The sequence below is a fragment of the Argentina silus genome (genome assembly GCF_951799395.1).
Source record: "Argentina silus genome assembly, chromosome: 19".
NCBI classification, from domain to species: Eukaryota; Metazoa; Chordata; class Actinopteri; order Argentiniformes; family Argentinidae; genus Argentina; species Argentina silus.
The window spans coordinates 3,763,556-3,778,305 of record NC_139673.1 but is presented as its reverse complement, the minus strand read 5'-3'; the positions used below and the strand labels follow the sequence as shown (position 1 = coordinate 3,778,305).

Genomic DNA, 14,750 nt, shown 5'->3' with positions numbered 1-14,750 from the left:
AACAAAAGCCTGCGCACCCTGTTGGTCTTCAGGACCAGGTTTTTGAGGCACTGTGTTACAAGAGGTAGCTTTGGTTACAGTAGAGCAGGAGAGGCAACGGTGGAGCCGGACAGACAGCTGCTCTTCCTCCGGGTGGGGGAGCAGGGCCTGGGGACGACCTGCACACCGCTGAGTGGGCAGCACAGCTGGTACCTACCACACTGCACCCACAGGTGGCAGAAACTGGGCATGCTGTAGAACTTCCTGAGCTTATTCCCGACTCGTTTCCTCAGCTGGTTGGGAGGACCCTCTGGGATCTTGATCAGGAGGCCTCCCCCTGAGGCGGAGAGAGGCTTCAGCTTGCTGGGTTTAAAAGGGAGAAAGTCTGGGTATTTAGAGCCAGCCTGGGGTTCACTGTTATGGACAGAGAGGGGCCCGATGTTAGTGCTAGGTAGGGGCTCACTGTTGCAGCTGAGGGAGCGGACCGCCATCGGAGCAGGACAGATGATGTCAGCCTTCTGGGCAAGACAGGTGATCTCCTCAGCCCCTGTCTCTGGGCCGGCCTGTCCCTGGACACCCTCCAGTTCTGGCCCAGGGGGGGCTGGGGCTGCGGCTGGGGCTGGAACTAGGGCTGGGGCTGCGGCTGGGGCTGGAACTAGGGCTGGGGCTGCGGCTGGGGCTGGGGCTGGGGCTGGAACTAGGGCTGAAACTAGGGCTGGGGCTGGGGCTGGGGCTGGAACTAGGGCTGGGGCTGGGGCTGGGGCTGGGGCTGGGGCTGGAACTAGGGCTGAAACTAGGGCTGGGGCTGCGACTGGGGCTGGAACTAGGGCTGCGGCTGGGGTCAGGGTCTCCACAACCTTTGCTGTCCCGTTCTCGAAACCACTCTCAGACTCCCCTCGCTCGCCAGTTGATATCTCATCAGGATTACTGAGAGGCTGCTGCTCCTCGGCCAGAAGGGTGGCAGCCATGTTGCGGATGATGTCCCAGTCCCTGAGGATGTCGTCTGAGGTGGTGAGCTGTGACGTCACAGTGAAGCGGATGATGCGTTTGGTCTGGATTTCGGCAGGGATGAGATACATGGTGCCAGACCGCGTCACTCTCCTCAGCAACTCCTGGGTCAGAGCATTTCCTCCCTAGAAAAAGTGAGAGAAAGAGAGAGAGAGAGAGAGAGAGAGAGAGTTAGGGTGGACCAAGAGAGCAAGAAAGAGTGGGGGAGGCAGGAGGGAGAGAGCAAGGGGAAAAGTGGGACAAAGTGAGAAAAGCCATTTTGTTTTAGTTTAAACTTTCGCTCAATCCAGACTTTCAAGGCATGAGTGTATTTGTGAATAAGTGTCCTCATAAATATACCTATGAATGGACAAAATGTATTTGATTTAAACATTTTGAATATTTTGAATGTGATCTGTGGCCTAGAGGGCTAGGGCGTAGGTCACATTCAAAATATTCAAAATGTTTCGATCAAGTCGGCCAGGTATTTGATTAACCATCAAGGACAAAGGTATATTTATGGGTACGCTTGAGCCTTCAAAGTATAGATTGAGCAAGAGAGAGTGTGGCCGATATGTCCAGGCTTGCAATTACAAAACAGGATATTGCCTTCGACCAAAGACTTCTAACAAAGACACATCTATATTTCCATGTTTAGGGTTTCTTACACAACACCTTTTATTTGAAGGGCAGTTTAAGTGCCCTGCCATTCACCTCTGCATGATAACAGGTGCATCACATTCACCTTTGAACTACTGAATGTGATTGCAGTGGATGTGGCAATCATTAGCCAGTTCACCACAATCTACTTCTTTTCACGGGTTTATTTTGTACCTACACATACATGTACATTATGTTAGCATGTTCAGTCTGCTTTACTGTGTTGTGTGTGTGTTTCAGAGGGAGTAGGAGTCTATTTGTGTGTGTGTGTGTTTCAGAGGGAGTAGGAGTCTATTTGTGTGTGTGTGTGTTTCAGAGGGAGTAGGAGTCTATTTGTGTGTGTGTGTGTGTTTCAGAGGGAGTAGGAGTCTATTTGTGTGTGTGTGTGTTTCAGAGGGAGTAGGAGTCTATTTGTGTGTGTGTGTGTTTCAGAGGGAGTAGGAGTCTATTTGTGTGTGTGTGTGTGTTTCAGAGGGAGTAGGAGTCTATTTGTGTGTGTGTGTGTTTCAGAGGGAGTAGGAGTCTATTTGTGTGTGTGTGTGTTTCAGAGGGAGTAGGAGTCTATTTGTGTGTGTGTGTGTTTCAGAGGGAGTAGGAGTCTATTGTGTGTGTGTTTCAGAGGGAGTAGGAGTCTATTGTGTGTGTCATGGGTTGGTGTGTCCTTATAAGTGTTACGTCCTCAGTCACAGATACCTTACATACCTTCAGACAAAAGACCACCAAGCCAAGGTGCCTTTCAGCAGGAACTTCAAAATTCGGGTCACTCCTCACCAGTGACTCAAGTAGCTTTGCCATCTCGATGCCCTGAAATCACAAACACATTGCTCAGTGCTCGCATAATGTAGTGCACCATACATAGCTAGACATGCACACAATGTACAGTAGGGCCATTGTAACTAAGGGGGCCTTAGTTACACCATTGAGACACTGAGTAAGGGATGCCTCTTACGTGTCTGATGTGGCCTTGGAGGTTTTTCAGTCCAAAGGAGCGCATCACAAACCACAGCTTGATAGAACGGAACCGCCGACTCAGAGGGATTTGCCAGTGCTGAAACAGCGAGACGTGGGAGATTATGTAACATGACCAACATAATAGGCACGGGCATAATAGGGATCGTACCATAAAGTCAGTGGTAGCCTCTGAGTTTTCATGTCTGAGGTAGAGGGGGTCGACAGTGAAGGTCTGTTGGAACTTGTACTTGTCCTTGACCCTGTGGCAGCAGGGAGAAACACCTTGTAACCATTTCTCTTTAAGAAAAAGGGACAATAATCTACATAATCTATAAAATACAGCAGACAGTGCTGAGCAGTACCACTGCTGCAGTAAGCTCGTCAGCTCATTTTGAATATATCGACTGATGTCATATCAAGGCGACCGTCCCGTCACAGCTGTGTCATCATAAGGTGGCAGTAGGCAGGTGAGCCCCCTCATCTCTCACCACAAGGCAGTGCAGTCAAAGTGAACCATCATCCACTTGGAGGGGTTGAAGACGAAGGAGTCGACATACTGGATGCCTTCCAGACACCAACGCAGCTCCGGGCAGAAGAAGGCGGAGCCGGCGTACGCAGCGTCAACATGAAGCCACACCCCCTCCTCTGCACCTGGGGACAAGGTACACACAGTGACCATGTGAGTTAGTCCAAAAGAGACAAAAACAACGAGACTCCAAATGTTAGAATCAAGCTATAAGCTAATGAATATTCATACTTTCTAATTTTTTTTTTTTTTTTTTTTTTTATTCTTGGAAATGGTCTGAGAGTATTCTAAATAAAATACTTACACACTGGTCCCAGCTCTGACAGGTTGTCAAAGGCACACACCCCTGTGGTTCCCAGCGTGGCACACAGCTGAAAGAATAAAACACAATAAAAATAAATAAATAAAAGCATTCAAAGAAGGTGGCTGAAACAAGCATTAGGGAAACCCTTCAGAAGTACAGTGTGTGGATATGAATGACTTCAGGTGACCTACCATCACAGGGATCAGGCCCTTCCTCTTGTCCTCCTGGATGGCCTGCCTCAATGTCTCTCCTCTCAGGGAGAAGTGCTCGTCAGTGGACAGGAACCTGATCTTCACCAGGGAGATCAGCCCTGCCTTCTCCACAGAGGAATGGGCCTGAGGGGCAGACAATAAATTGTTTCTATCATTTGTATGGAGCTCTGTGTGTGTGTGTGTGTGTGTGTGTGTGTGTTACAGAGACACTCACCTGGTCTGATGCATAGGCAACCAGTCTGGAATTGAGCACGGAGTCATCCTGGTCCTGGTTCTCATAGGTCTTCTTCAGCTGAAGGATGCGGTCCTTCCTGGCAGCCAGCAGAATGATCAGGGTACTCTCACTAACCGAGCCCTGAGAGGAGGGTTGGAGAGAGAGAGAGAGAGACAGACAGACAGAACAGACAGACAGAACAGATAGGCCTTCCATTAAAATATACAGACGATGATGATGATGGAAATAAAGAGGAAGACTCCCCGTTTTTGAAATTCTGTGAGCATCTAAACCGTGTGCATCTGATTCTGGTGTGAAACCCGGAGCAGAGGATCAAGGTACCACAAACACAGGTCCCATACACCAGGTGGTGGCGTGATTGTGCAATGGTCTGATCATGGCTGATCGCTTAAACTGTGGTGATGTCTCAAAAAGCATTGGAGGAGAATATCTGCAAGGGGAGGAACCTAGAGCTTTCCTTCCAATGGATTTTGAGTAGGAAGCGAGTGGAGGACAGAGCAGAGAACGCAAGGAATCGAGTTCCTAACAATTGAGAAAGGGCCACTATTACACGGTACAACCCACCACCGGTGAGCCCAAGGCCCTGTTCCAACACTCTATAAATGCATCCTTCCTTCCTCTCCCTTCCTTGATGCGATCACTGATCTAACATGATTGGATTGGTCCAGGCAAGCTTTTCACTACATTGGTGGGGTGGTGGTGCCCAGGAGCCTACCTGTATTACCCCTCCGCCGATGCTGTTGGGGTGGTGGTGAAGGAAAAAGGTGGGCAGACCGATGGCTTTGCACAGCCAGTCCATGACGTTCATCTCCAGCTCTGTACATGCGGGACTGGAAGCCTGCAAGTCCACAACAGCATTCAGTTAGTTACTCAAAGAATGATGATACAAGTGGTACCATGGTCAATTACACTCGTTTGATAATGATGTTACGGTGTTTTGGTGTAGAATGGTGGTAATATCAAGGTTAATTTAAATCTGTAATTTGTTTATATAAAGTAGATCAGCTTTGACGACCATATTCAAGTTTTATCCAGTAGTGTTGCTTGGATCATATCTAATCCTTTTTATTTATTGATGCAATACATACAAAAATACACCCACATATACTGTAGCACATTGTTTGACATGATTTAAAAAAAAAAAAAAAAAAAAAAAAAAAAAAAAACTTGCAGAGCAGACTAGTCATATTCATTTGAGACAGATAGGTAAACGTATCTGTTACCCAGGTGAATCCGATGCAGTTAATGGCATCCGCCAGCATGTCTCCCAGCATGGATGGCCAGGAGGTTAGGCTAGGGTAGTAGGCATGCATCTGTGGGCTTTGCCAGTGCACCACCTGAGAATAAACACAACCCCGTCACTTCACAAACACACCTCTGGTAGGCTACATTAACTTAACACAGCAATGCATATGAACAACTACACAGCCGTCATCATTGTTGTCAAGGGAACAGCATTGTAAAAGAACAGCTCAGGAAACATCTGTCACAGCGCTTAGCCGCTAGCCAGACATTTCCGTGATTTGTAAATATGATAAGTCTGTAAGTGTTTTGTCTCTCGGAGTCTTAACGAGCGTATGACTCTCTTTATTTCAATTGAATGCAGTATTGTCTTTGTGTTACTCTCGCCTATGACTGTTCTGTACTGTATTGTGTGTTTGTTAGGGTTAGTGTGTGGACACCAGGAGGAGCAGCTGCTGCAACAGCTGATGGGAATCCTAAACTTGATCACCTCAGGGGTTAACAAATCTATCACTACCAATCTTCCGCCGTAGACTGAAGACCCATCTCTTCAGGCTACATCTTAACGGCCCCTCCTAATGACCTCTTCCCCCCCCCAACACCCCCCTGTACAAGTTTCTCTCCTGTTAATAAAAAAAAAAAAATAATAATAATAATAATTCTTCTTCTAGCATTGCGACTGCCAATGGCCCCTGGTCTGAGCATCGATTACTTTATCTTATGTTGACTGATGGATAGATGATTCACTTACTTAAACAAATGTATTTGCCATAAGTCGCTTTGGATAAAGGCGTCTGCTAAATGCCATAAATGTAAAATGTAAATGTAATGAGGGCAGCAGTCACAGTTATTTGGTTAGTTGACGTGTATGGTGTACACAAACAAGTCCCGTCCCTTATATGGGACTGACATTAGGAGGCGCTGGTGCCTTACCCCAGGCATGAGGACCTTCTCTATGTCTTGGAAGATGCAGTCCCACTCCTCCGGCTCAGTTGGGGCGCAATCTGGTAGCAGGTGCTTCATGTACCCCGGCTTCACATCTGGAGTCACCTTCCTATCCCTGATGGTGGTCAGGTACTCTGTGATGTAGTCCACCAGCTCCTTCCCTGCAGACCGACACACCATGGCCAGAGTGTTAAGTAAGCCTGGCTTTAGATATTACAAAGAAGCACCTGACCTAATGAAAAAGACTCATTTAAAGGCACAAATATATAACAGTTGTTTGATTACAGTATTATTGTAGTAGGAGTAGTAAATCAGTAGCTCTAATATTTTATTTTATATATTATATTATTATTATATATATATTTATTATATATATATTTTATATTTGTATATGTTATATTTATAGATAATATATAATAATAATAATTATTTTTAAAATGTTTTTGAAATGTAAAGTCATAATGCTGACCATTAACCAGTCACAAATTATATCTCGAGTAGCTTGTCTCCCAAAAGGTTAAACAAAAATGTAAAACATTACAGTAACTTTTACATTTACGAAAGCTCCCAGTCAGAGACTGAAGATAATTCCAAACAGTTAAAACATTGTTGTCACTGTTCTAAGTACAATGTAACCAATGTTACCAATGTAACTACAGGTACCATGTATGATATCTGAAATATGATCAAGTGTAATCCAGGATTACCTCTGCGATTGTATTCCTCAGCTTGCATCGCGGTGATGAGAGAGCTCCGTCTACTGAGAGATGAACTGACCAGAGTGGCAGGGATGTGGCAGGGCTGTGGCAGGGCTGTTTGACTCAGTGAGAGAGATCACAGGTCTTTAAAGACCCACTGGTGAAGAACACGCCCCTCTGAGGCCGTGATGCTGGAGGGGTTGAACAAATTCTCTCCAGACTCGTTTCCTCTTAACTGCAAGTCGTCACGGGCTGCAAATGTGTTAAATGTAAAAGAAAATGTCTATGCATCTCACTACCTGTCTTCCTCCGTAGACTGAAGACCCATCTCTTCAGGCTACATCTTGACTGTCCCTCCTAAAGACCTTTTCACCCCCCACTACCCCTATGTACAGTTCCTCTACTGTTTATAATAAAACAATTTTAAAAAGTAATCCTTCCTTCCTTCTTCTAGCATTGTGACTGCCAATGGCCCCTGGTCCTAGCATAGATTTGTTTTTCTTATGATGACTGATGTATAGATGATTCACTTACTTTAGACAAATGTACTTGTTCACTTTGGATAAAAGCATCTGCTTAAAAATGTCCAAAATGTAAATCTAATAACAAATGACCACATCGAATCTTGAAACAGCATGGCTATAAAAAATGACATGGTTAATTTTTTAAAACACACACACCTGTGTTAGAAATGATTAACTTTAATATTGAAAACACAAAGTAACACACACAAGTAAGCTCCAGCTGATCAGTTAATTTGCCGATACACACTCTGCTTTTAGGAGTCTTTCCCTTGTCATGTGTCTGTTTTCTGTGTTCATTCCGTTTGATAGTGAGTATGAATTTCGACACAAACGGTCAGGGGCGTCGGTCAGTACCATTTGTAGGTAGGATGTCTCATAGTGATTTTTATTTTTTTAAAGGTCTATGCCCCTAGAGTTGGAACATGTGTGATAGCATTGCAGCACTCATAGCTTCCTACGTGGTATCATTCATTCTTGCATCCCTCCATCTTTTCAAAATTGTTCTCTATTTGTTGTCATTTGACAGGAGCCACGTATAGGCCCCTCCCTAGCTTCCCTAACTATCACATCAAGGCGCAGAAGTCCTGGGACCCCCCCATACCACTCCAAGGCCTCCATGCATACAGCTTGCCAGGGTTCACTGTGGTGGACAGGGCAGGTGAAATGGGTTTCCTGGCCACGCCCCCCGAGATTGAGGTGGTGGCGTCTTATCCAATAGCAGTGGCGGCCAGGCGGCGTAATGGTTGAAAAACATCTCTGTACAGTGTGCAAATACATCATTACTTTAACGACTCCCTCTCATCTTCCGTTCCAGTCAGGATGTCAGTCAGCTATATCCTGCGTCCTGCCCACAGGGAAGGCTAACTTCAGATGAGAAACAGAGGGATTTAAACACGACAGAGATGGGTATTTTCACACTTGGTCCCTTTCAGCCAATGTTGTGAACTCAGACGTGCTTGCCAACATTTTCTTACAAATCTGAATGCTCCAAATGAACTCAGACCCCTCTGAAGTGAACTGAACTGATTTCGGTTCACTATTGGGTTCACTATTGGGTTCACTATTGGGTTCACTATTGGGTTCACTCTCAGTCCATTAGTCATTGGAACTGCTCAGTCCTGTACTGTCTTGGCCCTCAATTTGGCCTCCAACAGACAGTTTGTACCTACATGTCACGAGACCAGTTGAACCCACAGGCCAAACCGTTTCAACCCACAGGCCAAGAGACTGGTCCAACTGGTCCAGGGTCTAGAACAGTTTCTAACAGGAAACCCTATATTTCACAGCTCATTTCAAAGCCGAGTCAAGGTAATTTACACCTGAAATATGTGGCAACTTTTAGAACATTAAAAAAAGAAAGCACAAACAGCAAGTACATTCCTACATTCAATTATTTACAAGTGCAAAATTGACAAGAAGTGTTTATGGAAGAACATGTATTAAATACCATAAGCACTGAAGTCTTAAAAGCTTTTGTGACCAAAAGCAGATCGTTTAGTAGCAGACCGTTTTTCATATTTGTCCTTGCCTCCCTCTCAGCAAAAGAGCAGAGTTGTACAACATGCTTTAACTGAGACACCTTGCCACTGTATGAGTGTGCTGGGTTTCCATCTATGGGAGGTATCAATCCATCCATCCATAGGGTCCATATCGGCCATTTTGGGTCAAGCAGCCATTTTGGTTCAGGAGGTTTTCTTGCCCCCTTGGTGGCATGTCATGGCCTCCAGTTTCTGTCTGTAGGCCTCTGCCTCCTGCTCTTTCTTCAGCAACTGCTGCCGGTACTTCTGGGCCTCACGATTAGCCTCCTCTAGCTGCTTCTGTAGAGACTCTTTCTCCTATTGAGATACAGGAGGGTTGGACATCAAATAGTATTAAATACTGAGGGGCCAAAGTCTGAATTTACACTACTTTTCATAAAACTGTCTCTTTCTATGGCTTAATGTCAATGTTTAATGTCAATGGCTACACGTGTGCTGTAGGTATACAGTGCATTGTCACAGTATACACATAAGGTATACAAATGTACGTTTGTCTTACCTCCACCTCCTGGTTCTCAACATGACTGGCGACCATCTCAACGCGTTGACGCTTCACTGCCGGCTCCTCGCTGACCACCGTCTCCTCTGCCATGTCCGTGGCGGGCACTGTTAAAACTAAACACATTCACCCACCATTACTGAGGTGACAACCACAGCAATGGTCATGACATGCAGACAAAGATGTGTGTAAGGCCCTAACTACCTTTGAGGACACCAAGGTCATTAGTCTGTGGTGTGTGTGTGTGTGTGTGTGTGTGTGTGTGTGTGTGTGTGTGTGTGTGTGTGTGTGTGTGTGTGTGTGTATGTGATGGTTCTCTCACCTTGCTGCCCATCGGGCATGGTCAATATGATTGGCTGGCCAATGCCACCTGCTGCCTGGAGGTTGCCCAGCTGGATACCATCAGTTACTATGGTTATGACCTGCTGACCCCCGGAGCAGACCATCTGTTGGATGGCCCCTTCCACTGAGTCTGCCGTGATTACCTCTTCTGCGGACAACACAAGAAGAGAGTGTGAAACCAATACACATTATATCTAGGGGTTCACCAATGGTCAGGACACATTGCTGGGTCATGGTTGACTCCCCTCGGGTCAAAACTCTGAACTGAGAACCTGGTTGTGGAGATGTTGCTCTTCTTTGTTTATTTGGTGCTTCTGATACTTTGATGTCATGCTTTGAAGATTCAAAAAGGCCCTCGAGTGGAATGCTACCAGAGAGAGAGGTTATGGATGCAGACCCAATGCTTTCATCTGATACAAGCCTTTCCACTGCATCACATGTGATGACAATAATACAGCGCGTATTTCCTCATCTTCCGGGACTATGAAAAGATCAAGGTCTGAATAGAGTAATAACTGCGACTGAGTGCCTCTTGTCAAATCCTCCTTAAGTCCCTCACAGTCCCAGCCTACCCCACAATCCTAAACGTAGTGCGTCACGAATTAATCCTTAAAACAATGTATTGTTTCATCGAGGGGTGTTGTCAATGACGTATGAGACACCTAACAATCAACCACCTATTTTCCTCCCATGGTTTGGGCTGCTGAATAGTATTAGTAGTATGGACAGAACATCTCCCTCGCAGTGCCCTGCTGTTTGAGTTGTACGATGGGGATTTCAAAAACAAACCAGCGGTAAGGTGAGAGGGAGGAACATTACAGTGACCAAACACACAATCAGAAGGTGGAGAGTTGGCCAATGAAAACCCACCGATATCACCGCTGACTGTCGTTTGCCATTTCAACCAGGGACGCAAGTCCTGGGAGCACCTGCACCGTTCCCACCTTCTAACATTTACACGCCGCTCAGTGTACGCTGGCTCTCATCCATTTCGCGAGGGACGCCATGGACAGGATGGAAACCGAGCGATAGTACAAACACAGACTGTGCAAACACGGATGCTATTCCACCGAGGGGAACCACAATCATAGACAATAAACCGTACGGACCATAACACTGATTATTACTCCCACCACTGTCATTAATCATTTGAGACTGTTGACCTGATGACAATATTTGACATGAAGGTGGTATTACGCAAAGGCACATTAACGTGGTTAATGTGCATTCACATCTGATCTCCATACTCTTCCTGGGGCTGAGAGCGTGGTTAGCTCTGGCGGGGTTGGTGGACTGATACTGTGTAGTATCTCTGGAACTTTCCGGCACCACTGAATAAGCTGTGTGGTTGTAACGTTTTGGAACGGGGTCTTATCGCATATTTCACAGAACCCATTTCATGACTTATGATTCAGGATTTGATAATGATTCTAAGAAAAAACGTAATCACTTTGAATCATGTTTTTTTTCTTTCTTTTTTCTTCATGTTTAGGAACTTTACAGATTGTATAACAACAAATTATATCCTTTCTGGTAAGAACTCACTTTGGCACCTGGCAGAGATCTACACTGGTTTAGTTATCTCTGCTTTGGGTCTCTCTTCAAATGCAGTCAATGGTCATGATAGACTTAACTACCGCATGACTGAGTTGTTCATGAATGACTCAAGAACACCTAACCACAGGCTCAGAAGAAAAAAAGCCTCGATTTGTGGAACATGTGGGAATTTTGGGTTGCAGGTACAAATGGAGAAATACAGTTTTTTGTTAGGAGGGACTGGCCAACAGTACCAGCTGACTTTGGGTTCCCAGAGGACACCAGCCCAGCTAAGTTCACCATTCCTCCTGGTCCGATGATGAACTGGGGAGAGCCAGTGTGTATCATCACTGTGTCCGGACTCTCTGGGTTGGTGTTGATTTGATTCTGCATTGGCACCTTGAAACACACACACACACACACACACACACACACACACACACACACACACACACACACACACACACACACACACAGATATGCTCATACACCGATTATGATTTAATGATATTGAAATCTCTTTTACACCATTTAGTTGAAATGTTACCACTCTATGTTGTTCGATTGGTGTACAGTGCCTTCGGAAAGTATTCAGACTCCTTCACTTTTTCCACATTTTGTTGTGTTATAGACTTAATTCTCTTGATCCTGACAAACTCCCCAGTCCCTGCCAGTGACAAACATACATGAGGTATTTCTGTATTCCAATTTTAATACATTTACTGGAAGTTCTAAAAACCTGTTTTCGCTTTGTCATTCTGGGGTATTGTGTGTGGATTGATGGCAAATTCTTTTAATTTAATCCACTTCAAATTAAGTCTATAACACAACAAAATGTGGAAAAGGTGAAGGGGTCTGAATACTTTCCGAAGGCACTGTATGTACTGTATATCACACAATCTACACTTTAAACTATCATATCACACCTGCCTAGGGCCCAGAGTTCTTCCTGGTAGGCTCTACTTCTGTAAAACCACTGTAAACATGACACAGTGTAGCACAGCATAGCCTGAGTCTCTAACTCTGTAAACATCCACCTGAAGGATTTCAGCCAGCTCCTCATTGTAAACATCTCCCTGAAGCATTTCAGCCAGCTCCTCATTGTAAACATCCACCTGAAGGATTTCAGCCAGCTCCTCATTGTAAACATCCACCTGAAGCATTTCAGCCAGCTCCTCATTGTAAACATCCACCTGAAGCATTTCAGCCAGCTCCTCATTGTAAACATCTACCCGAAGCATTTCCGCCAGCTCCTCATTGTAAACATCTACCTGAAGGATTTCAGCCAGCTCCTCATTGCCATTGTCGATGGCGATGTCCAGGGCATTCTTGCAGAACTTGCTCTGAGCATGAACATCAGCTCCATACTGGATGAGGACCTCCACCACCTCCCTGTGACTGTGTTCTGTAGCCCAGTGGAGGGCACTCATCTTCAACATGTCCTTGGCGTTGACATCAGCTCCATGCTGAAACAGAGGGATCAACGACTCTTTATCCACGCATTAAACAGTGAATCTATCAGTCAATGGTATCAATCAATCAATCAAGCAAGCAATCAATCAGTAAGTATTGTTTATTATGCAGTAAAGGATTTACAATAGAGTTTGTCATTAGTGTTGACATCAGCCTGCTTAGAGATGCCAGGGACTAGCATTAATGTATAATGGAAGGTTACTGCATGTGTAAATGACCAGCATAATGTCACATAGTAACCTAGCACATGGAAGGCGTTACGTACAGAGGAATGTTGTGAGTTGCCACAAGACGAACAGAGGATAAAAGGATTAAAATTAGGGTTAGGGAAAAAATATTTAAATGAAATAACATACAGTAGCTTGATAAAAACAAACCCCTAAAGTATGTCAGACATCAATGTGACCATTGTGCTCCCTGGGATTCTAGGATGATGAAAGCATCTCATAGGAGCAGGTTTGGGAGGTAATTGCAGAGTGACTGATCTCTAATGGAGGGCGGAGTGATGGGGCTTGGACATCAAAGTCAATGTGATTTATCACAATTCTAAGTGCTTTCATTCATAACAATTCAAAAACAAATCAAATCAAATTTCACGAATAAGGACTGTGGTAGGAACTAACAAGTTTGTGAGCCACAGAGTGAAGGGCCTGACCTTGAGTAGCACCTCCACAATGCTCGCGTGTCCCTCCGACGCAGCCATGTGGAGAGGGGTACGGTCCACCTTGGTCCTGGCGTCCCGGCTCACCCCGGCCCGGAGCAGGACCTCCGTGGTTGAGTAGTGGCCGTACTGGGCTGACAGGTGGAGTGGCGACGTGCCCAGCTAAAGGTAAGGGAGATTGTGACATGAAATAACAACATGTTTAAAATCGTGTTCTTATACGAGTTTGTTTGTCAGATGTTTTCATACCTAAAAAATTGTTTGAATTGGAGAATGGGAATTTCACATAAACTATTCATTCAATTGGGATTGAGGTCTGTAGATTTCACTTCGTACACACGCAAACAGGAGTTATAGAACAGCCATGAAGCTTGGGCCCAGCTTTTCTTTAGACTACTTATGAGACAAGACAAGATAACATATCACCTGACAAACTGGTAAATTATTCCTTGAATGTGTCTTGTGCTATGCACATATGATCAATGGGTGTGCAGGGGAGCAACAGGCTGACCCACCCAGTCAGTGGTGAAGGGAGCTCCGTTGGCCATGAGGATCCTGACGTCATCATCCTGGCCTGACCGGGCCGCCTCCAGCAGCCTCTTACCCAGGTCCACCAGAGACATCTAGTGGTGAGAGAAAGACATTACAAGACATTGACACGCACACACACACACACGCACAGATACACAGACACAGACAGACACACAGACACACAGACACACAGACACAGACACACACACACACACACAGACACACACACACACACACACACACACACACACACACACACACACACACACACACACACACACACACACACACACACACAGACAGACAAACACCCGAGGGGGGTTTAGTCTCTACAGTCCTCACATGCTTTTACTGTTTGAACCTCCATCCTCTAAAGTTTTGTCTCATTGTCTTTTTAATTGTATTGTCTTTTCTGCCTTTATTTGTTATTTCCTGTGAAGCACATTGTGTTACCTCATGTATGAAATGCTATATAAATAAAGTTTAATTTGATTTAGGATGAAGGATGAAGTTTTCCATGTTTCCATCTGAATGATTCTAATGGAGGCGTTTCATTGTGTGGAAAAGGCAGGGTTTTGAATGTCTTAGGCTGGATTTGTTTAAGAGGTAGAAGTGTGATTTTCCTACTGTCATAGAACAGAGAAAACACTGGTTGATTGAGAACTATCCCCCCCCCCTAACCCAACACATTCCCATCTCATTTCAACACCAACTCTGTTCTAATGATGAGTTCTGAGGGGAAGTATTCCACTAGGTATTCACACCCCTGGACTCCACATTTTGTTGTGTTACAACTAGACTTTAAAATAGATTTAATTTAGATATTTTTGTCACTGATCTTCACAAAATACCCCATAATGTCAAAGTTAAAGTTATTTTTTAGAAATGTTTACAAATGAATAAAAAA

General features: G+C 45.0%; 2 protein-coding genes across 2 annotated transcripts; both read right to left on the bottom strand.

The window, feature by feature from the left end:
- Positions 1–74: 74 nt before the first annotated feature.
- Positions 75–6,776, bottom strand: hdc (histidine decarboxylase; the record flags this gene model as incomplete). Its single annotated transcript, XM_083690834.1, has 13 exons — positions 75–548; positions 837–1,112; positions 2,329–2,430; positions 2,576–2,674; positions 2,747–2,837; positions 3,066–3,228; positions 3,408–3,474; positions 3,599–3,742; positions 3,834–3,974; positions 4,570–4,692; positions 5,078–5,191; positions 6,030–6,202; positions 6,749–6,776. 13 exons carry the CDS (start codon positions 6,774–6,776, stop codon positions 75–77), a joined length of 1,995 nt encoding a protein of 664 aa, XP_083546960.1.
- A 707-nt stretch (positions 6,777–7,483) lies between these two features.
- gabpb1 (GA binding protein transcription factor subunit beta 1) lies at positions 7,484–13,935 on the bottom strand (the record flags this gene model as incomplete). Its single annotated transcript, XM_083691551.1, has 7 exons — positions 7,484–9,098; positions 9,301–9,416; positions 9,623–9,790; positions 11,433–11,577; positions 12,450–12,644; positions 13,307–13,474; positions 13,828–13,935. 7 exons carry the CDS (start codon positions 13,933–13,935, stop codon positions 8,946–8,948), a joined length of 1,053 nt encoding a protein of 350 aa, XP_083547677.1. The 3' UTR covers positions 7,484–8,945.
- Positions 13,936–14,750: the final 815 nt, after the last annotated feature.